Source organism: Narcine bancroftii, chromosome 13 (assembly GCF_036971445.1).
Source record: "Narcine bancroftii isolate sNarBan1 chromosome 13, sNarBan1.hap1, whole genome shotgun sequence".
Lineage (NCBI taxonomy): Eukaryota > Metazoa > Chordata > Chondrichthyes > Torpediniformes > Narcinidae > Narcine > Narcine bancroftii.
Window position 1 is genome coordinate 58,728,696 of NC_091481.1, and position 17,529 is coordinate 58,746,224.

General features: G+C 40.7%; 1 protein-coding gene across 4 annotated transcripts in view; it reads left to right on the plus strand.

Moving 5' to 3' along the window:
• The window catches only part of ap2a1 (adaptor related protein complex 2 subunit alpha 1), a 110,291-nt gene that overhangs the window by 26,652 nt on the left and 66,110 nt on the right, over nucleotides 1-17,529 (plus strand). For all 4 annotated transcript variants that reach the window (XM_069908534.1, XM_069908535.1, XM_069908536.1 and 1 more), the window contains exons 3-6: nucleotides 613-755; nucleotides 3,882-4,075; nucleotides 6,497-6,626; nucleotides 13,809-13,910. In XM_069908534.1, coding sequence (XP_069764635.1) covers nucleotides 613-755; nucleotides 3,882-4,075; nucleotides 6,497-6,626; nucleotides 13,809-13,910 — 569 coding nt within the window. The remainder of the gene's footprint in view (nucleotides 1-612; nucleotides 756-3,881; nucleotides 4,076-6,496; nucleotides 6,627-13,808; nucleotides 13,911-17,529) is intronic.

Below are 17,529 nucleotides of genomic sequence, written 5' to 3' on the forward strand. Positions count from 1 at the left end.
CCAAGGATCAGTGCAATTTTTAGTTTCCTGTGTTTTTCTTTACCCTGTCTACCTCCAGTTCAATTCTGTCAACTCGTGGAACTGAAAGAAAGCAGCTACTTCCCTTAGCACATCTTGGCTTCCTGTTGTAGTCACACATCAGCATTTCTCTGAAAATTTCTCTCATTCTGCTCGGAAAAGGCTAACAGTGTGTCCAGGGCTTGGAGGGTATGATTCAGATTTATTGTCGGAGTACAGGCATGACATCCCATACAACCATGAGATTCTTTTTCCTGCAGGTGAGGCGGAATCACCACTTATTGAAATCTGAGGTGAGTTGTGGGGTCCAGCAATCTGAATAAACCTCTCCATTTAATATCAAAGCTGCCAAGGGATGCTTGAGGTACTTGCTTAATTGGCCATCTTTCCCATTTTGGCAGCAAAAGTCGGTTCTTTATTCAATCAAACAAAGGATCACAGAAGAGTCTATGTTATGTCTACACACTTTACAACAGAGGTTACTGAATAGAGATGAGGAATGGCAATTTGGTGCAGCCACTGGGCAGGGGCAATAGTCCTACGGCTTTATTGCATCTTCTGTACACTTCTGAGAAATTCTCTTTTCTGGTATAGGAGATAAGGCCCTGGATGGTTACAGTAAGAAGAAGTATGTCTGCAAACTACTTTTCATCTTCCTGCTCGGTCATGACATTGACTTTGGCCACATGGAGGCAGTCAATCTGCTCAGTTCCAATAAGTACACAGAGAAGCAGATTGTGAGTATTTAATTGTGCTCGCTCCGAACTGCGGGGAGGTTCATTGAAGCGCAGTAGTCACAGACTGAGAGTGTTAGATCAAGGAAACGTGGTTTTGTAAACACTCGCCAAAAATTGCTTTCCTTTGTCAACCTATTTTTATCAAGCTCACTATTCAAGATTAGATTCTTTAGCAACATTTCTGGTGAACAATTATATTTCAAGAATCTGGTTGCAAACATTAAGTGATGGTCTCAACGGGGTATTTTAAGCAAGTGGGTCACGAATTTTCAACAAGAGCATATCACAGTCAAATTGATCAAGCTGCATATGGACTTCCTAAAGAAAGTTAGAGTTTCTTTCACATCACAAAATGCTGTGTACCCACAGTTGAATGGAAAGAGATCACAAGTTTGTGCATTGCCACCTCACTGACAAAAGGCAAAGGAAGAAAAACCCAACACCCAACCCCAACCAACCAACTTTCCCCTGCAACCGCTGCAACCGTGTCTGCCTGTCCCGCATCGGACTTGTCAGCCACAAACGAGCCTGCAGCTGACGTGGACTTTTTACCCCCTCCATAAATCTTCGTCCGCGAAGCCAAGCCAAAGAAAAAACAGACAATAATAATCAGTGTGGCCTAGATCATAGAATATTACAGTACAGGCCCTCGATCTTGTGTCAACCTCTATAAACCTACTCAACAAACTAAACCTTCCCTACCTCATCCTCGTTATCCTCTATTTTTTTCCTGAATCCATGTGCCTGTCTAAGAGTCTTTAAAATCTTCTGATAGTTCCAGCCTCTACCACCACCCCTGGCAATGTATTCCAGACATCCACTACTGTCTCTGTATTTAAAACAAACAAGCCCCTGACTTTCCTCCCCTCACCTTGTACAGATGTCCTCTCGTGTTTGCTACTCTCACCCCAGGAAAAAGGTGCTGGCTGTCCACCTTATCTATACCTCTCATAATCTTATAGACCTCTATTAAGTCTCCTCTCATCCTTCTTCAATTGAAAGAGAAAAGCCCTAGTTCTGTTAATTTGCCTCATAAGACATGTTTTCCAATCCAGGCAACACTCTGGTAATTCTCCTCTATACCCTCTCCATAGCTTCCACACCATTCCTGTAATGAGGCGACCAGAACTGAACACAAAACTCCAAGTGTGGTCTAACCAGAGTTTTATAGAGCTGCAATATTACCTCATGACTCTTGACTGCCATAACCCGGCTAATGAAGGCCATCATACTAAAAACCTTCTTAACTACCCTATACTGAAACTTTGAGAGATCAATAGATTTGGACACCAAGGTTCCTCCCTCTGTTCTTCCACACTGTTGAGAAGCCATTAGCCATGTACTCCACCTTCAAGTTTGACCTTCCAAAATGCTTTGCACTTATCCAGATTGAACTTTATCTGCCACTTTTCCACCCAACTCTATAATCTGTTTATAATCCTGCTGTTACCTGTAACAACCTTCTCTCTTTTTTTTTCTTTGGACGAAGATTTATGGAGGGATAATGTCCATGTCAGCTGCAGGCTCGTTTGTGGCTGACAAGTCCGATGTGGGACAGGCAGACACGGTTGCAGTGGTTGCAAGGAAAACCTTCTACACTATCCACAACACCTCCAACCTTAGTGTTGTCTGCAGACTAACTGACCCATCCCTCTACTTCTAAAAACCCAAATAGCAGGAGTGTAAGAACCGATCCCTGTAGAACTCCAATAGTTAGTGACCTCCAGGCAGAATGTATTGTATCTACTGCGACCCTCTACTTTCTGTAGGCAAGCCAATTCTGAAACCAAACAGCCAAGGTTCCATGAATAAGTCTACCATGGGGTTGTCAAATGCCTAACTAAAATCCAAATAGATCACCTCTGCTGCCCTACCCATATCAATTTCTTTTGTTACTTTCTCAAAAAACTCAATGAAGCTTGTAAAGCATTACCTTTGCCTCACAAAGCCATGCTGATTATCGCTGAGAAGGCTTTGCTTCTCTAAATGCTCGTGAATCCTCTCCACTACTGAGATAGCTTGCTGGTCTATAATTCCCAGAACTCTCACTATTACCCTTTTTAAGCAAGGGGGCCACATTTGCCATTCTCCATTCCTCTGACACCTCCCCTGTGACCAGGGAGGACACAAAGAACCCATATCAATGCCCCAGCATTGGCTTCCTGTAGTAACCTGAAGTATATCTTGCCCAGTCCTGACTCTTTAAGTTCCATAGTTTGAGAGAGAAATATTGGCCAGAACATTGGCGAAAGCTGTTTCTTAAACTAGTCCAGAGTTTATACATTAGCCCCTATTCCACTGGCATCCCAGTTAATTGGGAGTGCATTGTCCCGGGATAGGAAGCTCCCTTGTCAAATATATTCATTTATTGATGGCTGTGTGAATTTCTAATATTTCACACCCTTGGTTTTGATGATATATAAGTCAATGTATGTTCTTCAGCTGTTGTATGGCACATGCTGAATGAGCTAAAACTTCCCTCTGTACATCAGTTGTGTATTGATCTTTAACTATTTGATTTTGTGAATGCCAACCTTCATACCATGATTTGATATCAAATAAAATGCCAGTTTTAGATTTATCTGTTGATGCTATCTGTTAAGATCAGGTGTTTGGCAAGAAAAGCTAAATATGTCAACCGTTTGTTTCTGGTAATTCAAAGCATTAAAAAAAAGTTTAAAAATAATTTAATTAAAATGTAGCATACCGCTTAGTAACAGGCCATTTTAGCCCATGAGTCCATGTCAACCAATTTACACCTCATTAACCTACACCCCTGGTACGTTTTGAACAGTGGAAGGAAGCCAGAGCCCCTGGGGAAAATCGTGCAGACACGGGGAGAGTGTATAAACTCCTTACAGCATGGGATTTTAATCCCGGTCCAGTCCCAATTGCTGGCGTCGTAAAGGCATTGCACTAACTGCTACGCCAACCGTGCCATCATTGAAAATCAGTTTGTTGTCCTTTTGTGCATCAACTCTAGCGAATCCAAATCATGTCTTGTTCACTGGTTCTTTATTTGCAATTGGATTCCATGTTGATCATCGCATTTTCTAAGACTGTAATGGTGACGACCATGGCAGTTCTTCTGGAATCCAGGCTTGGACTTGTGTTTTGTGTTCTCAGGGCTATCTTTTCATCTCTGTGCTGGTAAACTCCAACAGTGAGCTGATCCGTCTGATTAACAACGCCATCAAGAATGACTTAGCCAGCCGTAACCCAATCTTCATGTGTCTAGCTCTGCACTGCATTGCAAATGTCGGCAGCAGGGAAATGGCAGAAGCTTTTGCTTCTGAGATTCCCAAAATCCTGGTCGCTGGGTATGTATGTTCTTCAGCTGTTGTTCATATTTTTGTTTCGGACTTTATCAACCGATTGTTTGTGCTATTGAAAGTGGAGTATTTCAAACATTTTTTTTCTGCTTGCAAGCAGCATCTGATTTTGTAATAATTGGTGTTTCCACTGAAGAGGATGGGTGATGTGTGAAATGGAGAAGATGGCACATTAATGATGAGTCTTGTTTTTTTCAGAAGTATGGGGAAAATGGATGAGTGACAAAACCTAGACCAGCGAAAATGTTTGATAGGGTAGCATAGAACAATAGTTCCTAACTCTGGATGTATAAACCTCCCTCCCTCCACCTCTCACCTGGGGAAGAGGGGCAGGGATTCTGTGATACTACAATAATATCGGGGAGAAAGGAACAAAAAATAATTGCTCTTGGTGTGCTAGCTGCCTGACTGTAGCTTGCCAGCAGTTTCAGTAATCCCTGGGACAGCTGTCACAAATTAAAAGGTGCAGGCTGTGATGTCATCAGGTATCTTTTGGGGTGGAGGGGGACTCGCCCTATTTTAATGTGTGCAAAATAGGGCTTTCATTTAAGGGATAGGGCTACTGACGTGCTGACTGATTAATGTCGGGACAGACCTAGAAGTACTCCATATGACCTCGAGTGTCCGTATAAAATGTGTTCTGTGCCTAATGTGAAAATCCAACTTCACTGCACCAAATACAGTACAACCCCTGATATCCAGCACCTATGGGGATTGGTAGATGCTGGATAAATATATTCTCCCGGTTGCTTGAGACTTTCTCGGAAAATGCCTAACTAATCCACTTGCATTAAGAATGAATAGTTTAAAAGCCGGTTGCTTAAATTCCAGATACCAGGGGTTTTACTGTAATTCAATTTTATTTAAATTTAGACATACTGCACAGTGGCAGACTCTTCCAGCCCACGCACCTGTGTTGCTTAAATACCCCAATTGGCCTACTACCCTGGTACATTTTTTTTAAAGGGTGGGAGGAAACTGCAGAAAACCCACCCAGAGAGACTGGGAGAACACACAAACTCCTTACTGGCAGCCCTGAATTTAAACTGGGGCTGTTGGCGCTGTAATATTGTTGTGCCAACCGCTACAATAACCATGCTGCCCAATACCATATAACCATATAACAATTACAGTACGGAAACAGGCCAATTTGGCCCTTCTAGTCGGCACTGATCCAAGTACCCTCCTCTAATCCCACTTACCAGCACCCTGCCCATATCCCTCCATCCCCCTCCCATCCATGTACTTATCCAACTCTTTCTTAAATGACAAAATCCTCCACCACCTTTCCCTGAAGCCCATTCCACACAGTAACCACTCTCTGAGTAAAGAAGTTCCCCTTCATGTTACTCCTGAACCTTTGCCATTTGATACTCTTGAAGTAATGGTTTAAAAAAAACACCTACTGTTTTCTTGTGTGGAAAAAGCTAATTAGGGCCATGAAATGCAGTAAAAAGAGAACCATTCAGCATCAATGGAAGGAGAAGTTTTGGGTGGAGTTGCCTATTGCATCTCTTTTGAACCATAGAAACAGAAACCACCCCTTTGACCTTTCTAGTCTGTGCCAAACTTTTTTTTTGCCTAGTCCCACTGACCTGCACCCTCCTTCTGAAATGTTAAAATTGAGCCCACATTCACCACTTCAGCTGGCAGCTCGTTCCACACTCCCATCCCTCACTCTCTGTGTGAAGATGTTCCCCCTCTAAACTTTTCCCCCTTTCGCCCTCAAACCCATGTCCTCTGGTTTGTATCTCACCCACCCTCAGTGGAAAAAGTCTATCTACATTCACTCTGTCTATTCCACTCATAATTTTAAATATCTCGCGTTCTTCTACGCTCCAGGGAGTAAAGTCCTAACCTGTTTAACCTTCTCTTGTAACTCCGTTCCTGAAGTCCCAGTAAATCCTCTGCACTCTTTTTACCTCATTGATATCTTTCCTGTAGTTTGGCGACCAGAACGGCACACAGTACTCCAAATTTGATGTCTTGTTCAACTTTATCATAGCATCCCAACTCTTGTATTCAATGGTTTATGAAGGCCAATATGCCAAAAGTTCTCTTTACAACCCTACCTACCTGTGACGCCACTTTCAGGGAATTTGTCTATACTCTCTGACCCTTAATAACTCATACCCATGGCAACCCTGGCCTGATCACAGATATTTATCCGTAGCATCTCTTCTGCCATCTTCTCTGTTGGTTAACCACCTTTTAATTCTCTTTTTCCAGTTTGGACAAGAGTCATTGACCGATATTTTACCTGTTTTACTTTCTACTGAACACAGCCTAACCTGCTGAATTTTTCGAGCCATTCCATATTTAATTTCAGATTTTCCAGCATCTGGCATTGATTTACTGGCAAGGGCAGAACTCATTTCTGACATGAACTTTTTGATATTGTGTTGTCAGTGATACAATGGATAGTGTGAAACAGAGTGCTGCCTTGTGTCTGCTGCGTCTCTACAAGACTTCCCCAGATTTGGTACCTATGGGAGAGTGGACATCCCGAGTTGTGCATCTGCTGAATGACCAACATCTGGTAAACAATATGTTATCTCTTCATTGTTGTCTAACTGGATCAAATTCAACCTCATTTAGTAAGTTCTCCTTTTGGTGTACAAAAGAGTGTTTAAAACTGTAGCAAAATTTGATGGTTTACAGTCAGAAGAGTCATTACCGAAGCAATTGGAGGGGAGAAATGTTGGCCAAAGGTCTCGTTCTCCTTAAGTGCTGGGAAGAATAAAATCCGAAGAGATCAAGTCCATTTTTGTTTCAATATTCAATGGGTTCATGATCTTTTTTATCTTTTGGTTTTTATAATAAATAGAGTACAATGAAGAAAAGGGAACAGAATTAAAAATACAACATCATGTCTCTCGTTATCTCTCTCTCGATAAAACCAAACAGTGTAAACTTGATCCTCCCCCTCCACTGCACTAGATGAAGACAAAAAAGACATCAAAATTATTTTCTATATAGATATGTATATAATAAACCTACCTAATTTACTCTATTTTTTTTAAAAAAACTAACCAAAAAATTATCTGAGCATCTTATCCTGAGGGTTACATATATTTTGAAGCTTTTGATTCATACCGTAAAACAAAGCTAACACTATATCTCATCTGGAAGAGTGAGTACATCTAATCACATTAAAAACATTTAAATCAAAGACCTAAAAGGTCAACATGTATCTTCAAATTTTACCTATAATTTTACATGATATCTAATTTTTTCTAAACTTAAACATATGAAGAAAGCCACTGAAACACTTTTGGAGGTCTAGAGTCTTTCCATTTGAATAAGATGGCTCTTCTAGCCAGCAACGTAGAGAAGGCCTTCACTTGTTGCACAGGTACAGAAAAACACCCGATATCTGGTTCAATAACCCCAAAAAGAGCAGTTATTGGATTGGGTTGTAACTCCACCTGAAATACAGTTGAAAAATTATAATAAAAAAATTATTTCCAATAGATTTCTAAGGATGGACAAGACCAAAATGTGTGTCAATGTAGCAATATCAGATTTGCATCTGTCACAAGTAGGGTTAATGTTAGGAAAGATATAAGACTCTTTATCTTTGGATGTGTGAACATCCATGTGATGCACCACTTTGAGTTGGATTAATGATTGTCGGACACATATTGAAGATATAGTCACCATTTAAAGAATCTTGTCTCATAGATCCTCTGGTAAGGGTCTCGCAAGTTCCAATTCCCAAGCCTTTATAATCTTATCCTGAAACTCGGGATGTAATTTGAATAATTATTACAATTAATCCTTTGAGAAGGATTCAATTGAAAAATATTATCAATGAGATCTGGGGATATACAAATGGAAACTCTAGTAATATGGGTTCATGATCACTCCTGAACCTTGAGTCAACATTTTCACCGCAACTCCATATCCAACTAGTTTTGACAACTATGAATCAATTAAGGTTAGTAGGGGAAGGACTCCAGCTATTTTTTAACCTTTCATAATGTATACTCTGGACTGGATTCATGGGTAAGCTACAGTACGAACACCAGTATGAACCAGTTTCTTTTTGGGAATAAAACCAGTCTTATAAAATGGGGATGCGGAGTATATGTGCTTGTTGGTAGTACCTGAAAGCAGAGACATGGAGTCCAAATAGTTAATGGTGATGGCTGGGTAGTATGTTGATTCTTGTGTTGTTTTGGCGTTGGACTAATCCAGGCACGTAGATTCAATTCCATCACATCTGGATTTGCATTGGAGATGATTTTGGTGCCAGAGGAGGTGAGTCACTTGCTGTAGGATACCCTAACTGTGGATTTCATTTATTTTTGAGGTTGTACACTTTTGTTAATAAGGCTAAGATTTGTTTCCCTTCACTCTGCTGCAGCAACCATCTTGAGCTGCTGTTGTCCTTTTGCTGAAGGTGCTCCCACAATGCTGTAGGATATGGTTCTGAGATTTGGACATAGGAATCCACTCAGGGTGTGTGTGAGAGTTGGAGGGATTCTTGTGAGCTATGGGGTTTTTTTGGTGCACCTGTGATCAATGTTCCCTCTAATGTTTAGTAGTCCGTGTGCGCAAAAATCTTAAGTTACGCAAATTTTTTTCCCCCGTGACAAAAGTATGTCACACAGAATGCTTGTGCAAATATAAACTTGAACTTGTTGCAAGATAATTTTGGCACAGCCTATCTCTCATGGCTAATGAAACTGTATTGGCATGCTTTCATGTAATATAAGTATTATTGCATTCTATGAAATAACGTACAGGGTGTATTTCGTTAATATTTTATTCTATACTTTGAACTACTTTGTTTAGTTTGTTGTTCCATTAAATAAAACATCAATGACTATTTCTTATTTTTATGTGATGCAATGTCTAAATAAATTACGGTAATAACAACACCTATAAATTCAGATTATTATTAAAGTTGCTGGAAATTATTAAATCAAAAATCATTCAATTACAAAGCTGGTTGACAAACTATCCAGTTGCTTAATGTCAAAACCGGAACAGAAGTAGTGAGGTGACATATATGTAGTATTTGGAAAAACCAACTAACTAGTTAACAACCACTTATCTAAGAGATTATTTTCAATAAGTATAATTATTACATCATTTTGGGTAACTAACCTTTTGTGTGCACTTTGTGTCCTGGTTACAAAATGTTTGTGCTCACAGCTGAGAGCAGAGGTACTGTTGGAGTCTGCTTTTGCAGATGCAGTATGCTTGGAGCCACAATGTGCCGTGGTAGAGAAAATGAATACTGACTGTTGTGAATGGGGCGCGAAGGAAGCGGGATTGTTTCTGGATTCCTTCATGCTGTTGTAAATGTATTCATCCAGCCAAATGGAGAGAATTCCATCGTTTTCATGGCATGCCTTTAAGATGGAGTGAAGCAAGGAAGTCTGCAGGTGGTGTGATAAATGCATAAAATTGCTGGAGATGCTCGGTAAGCATACCTTGTTGAAGGGCTTGGGACCGCAGCTTGGGTTGTATCTTTGCCTCTTATGGATGAGGCAGGACCTGCTGAGTTTCTCCAGCAATTTTGTGTATTTACTCGATGGAAGAAAGGCTTTGGGATGAGATGAGATGGGACATTTGCTGGAGGATACCCAGCCTGATCTGCTATCATAGCGATTGAATTTCTTTTAATTGGTAACCTTGGGAAGCTTTTACTGGGGAACAGAGCAATTCTAATGCATTGAAGGACAAAGATAGGTTGTTAGCCTGTTATTAGGATGTTAGCTGCCTGATAAATGCAAGTTGTTTAACTTTATGAGCAGTTACAGATGGAATGATTCTTATGTGATTATCGTTGGAATTAGCTGTAGGAAATTGGATATGACACAGTTATCTGAATTGCAACTACATTAGTTCCCCTGGTATCCAGCACCGATGGGAATTGGTAGATGCCAGATAAGTTAATTTTCCGGTTGCTTGAGATTGTGTGTTGCGTGATTGGCAAATTAACAACGAGGTGTGCCAATTTTAAACTTCCATATATATTTTTTTCTATTTATTTTCTGTGATTTTCTTTCGCTGGATACTTGAGACTGCCAGTTGGTTGAATAACGGGGTTTACTTTTTAAAAATTTAGACATACACCACAGTAACAGGCCATTTCAGCCCATGAGTCTGCCCAATTAACCTACACCCCCCCCCCCCCCACCCCGGTCTGTTTCGAACGGTGGGAAGAAACTGGAGCCCCCGGAGAAAACTCGCGCAGACACATGGAGAACATACGAACTCCTTACGGACAGCGTGGGATTTGGATCCCAGTCCCGATTGCTGGTGCTTTAAAGGTGTTGTGCTATCCACTACCCCAACCATACTGCCCTGTATATGCTGTAGTTGGAATTATTACCCATCATCAACCAAAGTCACCTTCCTTTGTGTGAAGTATGGCTCCAACGATTGGATTTGTTTCCTTCCCCCCCGCCAACCTCCCCACCCGGTTCTCGATGACTTAATTTTTACCAGAGCTCCTTATGCCAGTCAGTCACACACACCTTACCTCTGGGGTTGAGCTTTTTATTCCATATCTGCGTGAATGCTGTGACCTGTTTTGGGGCAATTTGGTCCTGCCAGAAACCAAACCAAACAGACATTAGTATGCTAAATTATTGTAGAATAATTACCACTTGATAGCTTGCAATGCCATCTTTAATAATCATTAATGACAGATCATTCGATTGAATTTGGCATGCTCTTTGTGGAAAAGATTGTTTGTCCACCTCATTAAGTAGATGCTAGTTGTTAGGTCTGCTTTGTTCATGAATGAGTGAGACAAACACCAGGCTGAGTCGAAATCAGGGTTCTTTGTTCTTTATTACCGGATTGTAACACTTGCGACTAACCATGTTAGTCGGAGAATGCATTCTGCCGTTATCAGCAAAATGGTGATTTTTTTATACCCTTGGATATGTGCTTAGAACATCATCATATCATTACTTGTCCAATGACTAAAACTGTTGCTATCCTTTCCCTGCTAGCTTCCTGCCTCTCAATCCATCAATGTCTCTCTTATCTTGTAAGTACAAGGATGCATTCACATCTTGTTACAGCCCTGCACATTCCCATCTCATGATGTTTTACCTAACAGGAGTACAAGGACACCTCCCCTTCTTGTTACAGCCCTGTACAGGGTAACTCCTTACACATTCCCATCTCATGATGTTTTACCTTACATAGTGTTTTAATTGCACTGGAGCAGTTGTCTACAGGTGTAGCTGCTTCTACCAGATGACTGGTCCTATACCCTTTCTGCCCCCTGTGCTGTGAACTATTTCTTGCCTTTGTCAAGGATTAAATTGGCTGAAGACAAGAGGTCCCATGAGGAAGTCAGGGTGGTTTCTCCATCACAAACCTCTAGCTGAATGTGCTTCAATCTTGTCATTGGCACTCATGCTGAGCCTCTTTCATTGAGGATGGAGGTGTTCTTGGAGCCTTTGGTTAATTGCTTAATTATTCTCCACTGCTCAAGACTAGTTACATCAGAAATGTAAAACTTGGATCCGATCGTGTGACTTGCTGGACCATTTTAGCATATATTCCGATGTAATTTTGTTAGATTGACACCTCACTTGAACTTTTCCTGTCATGTCCTTCTGCATTCATTGAACCAGGGCTGACTCCCTCAGTTGATATAGGGAGGAATGTTTCGGGCAATGAAATTACACTTTGTAAAATAAATTTCTGTTACTATTGATGGTTCTCTGTGTCTCCTGGGTGGCCAAATTTGAGCTGCCATGTTTGTGGCAATCTATCCCATTTACTACACTAGTAATGTTGCATAGAACATAAGAAACAGGAGCAGGAGTCTATTCGGCCCGTCGAGCCTGCTCTGCCATTCAATGTGATCATGATGGATCTGACGATCGACTCATCTCCACCTCCCTGCCTTTTCCCCATATCCTTTAATTCCCCTACCGTGTAAACAAATTTATTCAACGTTGTCTTACATATATTTTCTGATGTCGCTTCCACTGCTTTAATGGGCAGCGAATTCCACAGATTTACCACCCTCTGGGAAAAGCAGTTCCTCTTCATCTCCGTCCTAAATCTACTACCTTGAATCTTGAGGCTATGTCCCCTAGTTATAGTCTCACCCGCCAATGGGAACAACTTGACTGCCTCCATCTTAGCTATATCTTTCATAATTTAATGTGTCCATCAGATTTCCCCCCCCCCCCCTACATTCTTCTAAATTCCAGTGAGTACAGTCCCAAGCATCTCCTGTAACCAAGTTCTAAAAGTCTGGTGTGCTTGGGAATGAGCTAATGATCATATTTGGCTCAGATAATATGGCTATGAGGAATCTTTTCCCTGAGATCCCAAGATTGTTCCAAATCCGAAGCAAATTTGTTGTCAGGATTTTGATTAACCATAGTGGTGTCATAGTGTGCAACTCTTCAAATTTTACAGCCAGTATAATTTAATGCCTTGTTCTTCTTTGTTTAAAATGAGAATATGATGGACAGAAATAAGGCAGAAATGTAATGCCTTGTCCATGTGTAATTTTTTTGGTATAATTTATATTGTGATGAATTTGCAGGCATCCAGATGTCTCCTACAGCATTCAGTTGAAGTTTGACCAAGACTTCAAAACTATGATGAAAAGATTTATTACCATGGGGTAATTCAGCTACCATCTGGGATAGGAAAATGGGGTGTAACACTGCATTTAGATTAGAGACACAATGGTAATTAAAATATTTATAACAAACATGTACATCAAGTTGCAAGAGAAAGAAAATGATGAAATAAGCTATAAACCCAAACAAAAGTGGGAAAAAGATCTAAACATAAAGATAAAAAATGAAATATGGGAAAAGTTATGCTCCGGAACTATGAGAAATATATTAAATACGAGGTTACACATGATACAATATAATTGGTTACACAGGCCAATTATCACGCCCCAAAAGTTAAATAAATGGGACCCAACAGTATCAGACAGATGTTTTCGCTGTAAGAAGGAAACGGGAACAACAGTACATGCAATTTGGGCATGTGAGAAAGTGGAAAAGATTTGGGAAGATCTAAATCAGGTATTAAATAAAATGACAACAAAGCAACATACCAAAAAACCCAGAGATCTTCTAAGTAATATAAGAAGTAAAGAATTAGGCCTCAAACTGGATGAAGCGCAAAAAAGATTTATTATGATAGCCTTAGCTGTATCAAAAATATGTATAATGTCAACTTGGAAATCAGAAGAGAGCCTGAGATTACAGCAATGGTACATAGAAATAAATAAATGTATTCTATTGGAAAAAAATAACATAATTTAAAAAATAAAGTCACATTATTTGAACAAATTTGGGAACCTTACATGGAACATAACAGAGAGGGCCTACTGCGGACCTCCACCCCTAAAATGATAAAATGAGAAGAAGACGAAATGAACTGACCCAGTGTGTAAAAGTAGATGACACAATTTTCTTGTTTATTTTCATTGTGTGATGACATTGTTTAATGGGTTTATTGTATTGTATATGTTGAACGTTTAATGGGTTTGGAGGGGGATGGGAAGGGGGAAAAAAGGGGAGAAAAATGACACTATATATATTCAAGAGGGAAATGTTTGTGTGTATTTTGATTAATATGGATCATAGTGTGAAAAATAATAAAAATAAAAAATAAAAAAAAACACTGCATTCAGAGGGAACGAACAAAAGGCCCAGAGTATCTTTCACCATTAAAGCTATTTCAAAGATGTATTTGTTCATTGCAGGGTGTAGTGACCGCTGCTACTAGTCTGATAACGTGTCTGAGCAAGAAGAACCCTGATGAATTCAAGACCTGCGTCTCACTGGCTGTTTCTCGGCTTAGTAGGGTAAGTGATTATAGAAACACTAACTTTTCATCATTGAGAAGCTCTCCTTCCTTTTCACCAGTTGATTTCTATTATCTAATCCTTTTGTAGAAAGTGTGTTTACTGCTCTGAATGGGTCCGTCGTAAACTTGATACAGTAAAACCCTTGGTATGCATAACTTGTGGGGATTGGTAGATGCCTGATGAATTTTCCGGTTGTTTGAGATCGGTGAACTATCAGTGAGGGGTGCGAATTTTACACTTTTTAATTTTTTTACCTATTTTAAAAAAAAAGTTTAGGATACAGCATGGTAAAAGGTCCTTTTGGCCTTCAAGCCTGCACTTCCCAATTGAACCCCATTGAACTCCAACCCTGGTACTTTTTTTTTGCCGGTTGCTTGAGGCTGCCAGTAGCTTGAATTCCAGATACTGTAAAATGTTCAGAAATTAATTTAAAAAAAAACCCAAAAACCACTTTTTCTCCAAATGAACCTTGAGGCAATAAATTTCAACCATGTAGTCTCCATACATGTATATTTTAAGTATGTTGCATGTAGCTTTATAAATGAGCGTGTGGACTACTGAAGAATTCTTTATGTTGGATAAACTGGTGCAGTGATGGTAGCCTGAACAAGATGATACACTTTGCATAATCCGAAATCACCAAAAGTATCTGATTTTTGTGGAATGCTAAAAAATATCTTTGAACTGTACCCTAATGAAAAACATGAAATTTGAGCCCTGCTCAAAAAGGACACAGATTCCCAGGTTTAATATCCAGGCTGTTTGTGCCATTGAGTAAGTTGCTATTCTTATTTTTAAAAAACTGTCTTCTAAGTACAGGATACTGCTGAAAACTCTACATGTTCAGGATCAGGTTTATTGTCATAAACATGTGTTTTGTGGCAGCAGTATGCTGCAGAATAAGGTGCAAGCATTATTATAAATTACAAGTATGTAAATACAAAATTTAAAAAAAAAATAAGTAGAACTGAACTAAGATGCAGCTTCACTTATCCTAAACAATTCGTTAAAGAGTTAGAAAGACTTGGATGGCACCAAGTATGCATGGAGTGGTGTGGTTAGTCAGTTTTCAGGACTGGAAAGGGGTGCAAGGCAACCTCAGTCTTGCTGAATGGGCTTTTAGCTTGCAAATACATTAGAACATGAACAGTAAAACCTCTGTTATCCAGAATTCAAGCAACCAGCAAAAAAATCTCAGAAAATAAATAGGTAAAAAATATAGAAGTTTAAAATTGGCCACCTCGCCGTTACTTCACCAATCACGCAACACAGTCTCAAGAAACCGTAAAATTCACTTATCAAGCATCTACCAATCCCCATAGATGCCAGGTACCAAGGATTTTGATTTTAAAAAAAAATGTATATTTGTTTTGAAAATGAGAATCTACATTAAGGGGTCTGTGAAAACAAATGCATAGGTTGAGAAGGTTAACTGTACAAGCATTTATATTTTTTAAAAAATTAACTTTTTGTGACTAGAGGCATAGAACTCCAATCCGAATCTTGCATCAAACATTGGTGAGATGCGTGAAATTCTGCTATGGAAAGTAAATTGAGGCCACTGACAAAGGAAGGGAGCAAGTGTTTACAGGCATGGATGCCCATCAGTGGAGGACCCATACTTTTAAATTTAAAAACTTATTTTTCAAAATTATTTGAAAATGGCGATGAGAGAAAATGGCTGCAGTGGGGGAGAGAGAGAGGCTCAATATAAAATAGTAATTAAAAGCCAAATGGGGATTTCTTTATGCCAGGATTGGTGAGAATTTGGAATTCACTATCTTGAAGAAAGGTTGAGATTGAATAGATGCATTTAAAAGAAAGCTGGAGAAGGGAGGCGAGGGCTGGAGTGATAAATATGGAAATACAGCAAGATGTGTGAGTGGAATACAAATGTCAGTAACAACCAGGGCTGAATTGCCTGTTTCTGTGCCATACATTCCATGAAGTACAAAAAGCCTACAAATAGACTTGCACCTGGCTGCTTTGGCAGGATGTCAGAGGATGTACTGTCGTTGTAGGATTGTATACCAGTGAAAGTTCTTTCAGTAGAGTGTGATGGATGAGATGGTGAGGAAATGTATGGCAGTGTAGAGTTTTTTTGTTGTGTGGCACGGTTCATGCTTTTAAGCCTGATCACCTTTTGATTTTTGCTGTTTGGAGAGGGGTAAAAGGCTAAGTGAAGGCTTATCTCCCCCCCCCCCCCCCCCCCCACCCCATCACTTCGCAAGGAGAATAGGGGGAGATCTCTCTAACCTTATCAATGTACTTTCCATTGTGATTATTTGGAGTCCTGTACCCACAATCCTTTTCCACTATGTCAAAAATTTTACTTGACTAAAGATGTGTAGATGTGTTGGTTAAGTGGTTTAGACACTGTTCTTTCATCAATGGACATCAACTTTACATCCTACCTAAGCTAATGGAACTGTTTTCATTCGGATATGGAGACTCTTATCCAATTTGAAATGAGTTTTTAGTGCTCTAAGTAATATACATTGACTCTCAGTGCAAAACTACTTCTCACTTGCAAAGCATCGTCAAACTCACTAAATTTGTACCACCCAGCTTTGGCAGGAATATATGTGTCGGCACAGCATTGAGAGCTGAAGGGCCTGTGCTGTAGTGTTCTGTTCCAGAGAAGAAATGTTGCACAAGAGGCTGTACTGTTCTGAAGCTGGGTTCGAGGATCACTGTCGGAACAGAGTAACAAACGAGATGCAACTGATCTGAGAGCTGAAAAGAATTCAGAGGAAATGAATCAACATTTTTCAATTTAAAAAAAAAAATAGAATTCTGAACAAAATCTAGACACATGCAGGTGAACGTGCGTGTCTTAGCAAGCCTTTGGCATCTTGAACGAGGTTTGCTCACAGGGCAGAGAATGAGAAGAACTTGTTTTCTCCAATTAAGGCAGAATTGGAATTAGAACATGAAAGGCAATGAGTCATTGAATATATTCTTGCTGTATTTGAGAGTGATCTTTGGACTGTTGGAAAATCTGTTTATGATGGGAGAGGAAAGTATTGAAGAGTATTGAGTATGGCAGTTCAAGATATTACAAGTACACAGTCCTTTATCCGGACATCTAAAATCCAGAAAGGTCTAAAAATTGGCATTTTTTTCCTGCTGGTACAGCAGGGAGGGGAAAGGGGGAGGGGAAAGGGGGAGGGGAAAGGGGGAGGGGAAAGGGGGAGGGGAAAGGGGGAGGGGAAAGGGGGAGGGGAAAGGGGGAGGGGAAAGGGGGAGGGGAAAGGGGGAGGGGAAAGGGGGAGGGGAAAGGGGGAGGGGAAAGGGGGAGGGGAAAGGGGGCGGGGAAAGGGGGCGGGGAAAGGGGCGGGGAAAGGGGCGGGGAAAGGGGGCGGGGAAAGGGGGCGGGGAAAGGGGGCGGGGAAAGGGGGCGGGGAAAGGGGGCGGGGAAAGGGGGCGGGGAAAGGGGGCGGCAGCGCGACTCGGGTGGGCGAGGAAAGAGGGCGGGAGAGAGGCGGCAGCGCGACTCGGGTGGGTGAGGAAAGGGGGCGGGTGAGAGGCGGCAGCATGACGGGCAAGGGGAGAAAGACAGCAGCATGACTCTGTGGGCGGGGTAGGGGGGAGAGCGAGATGCCAGTGCGACTAG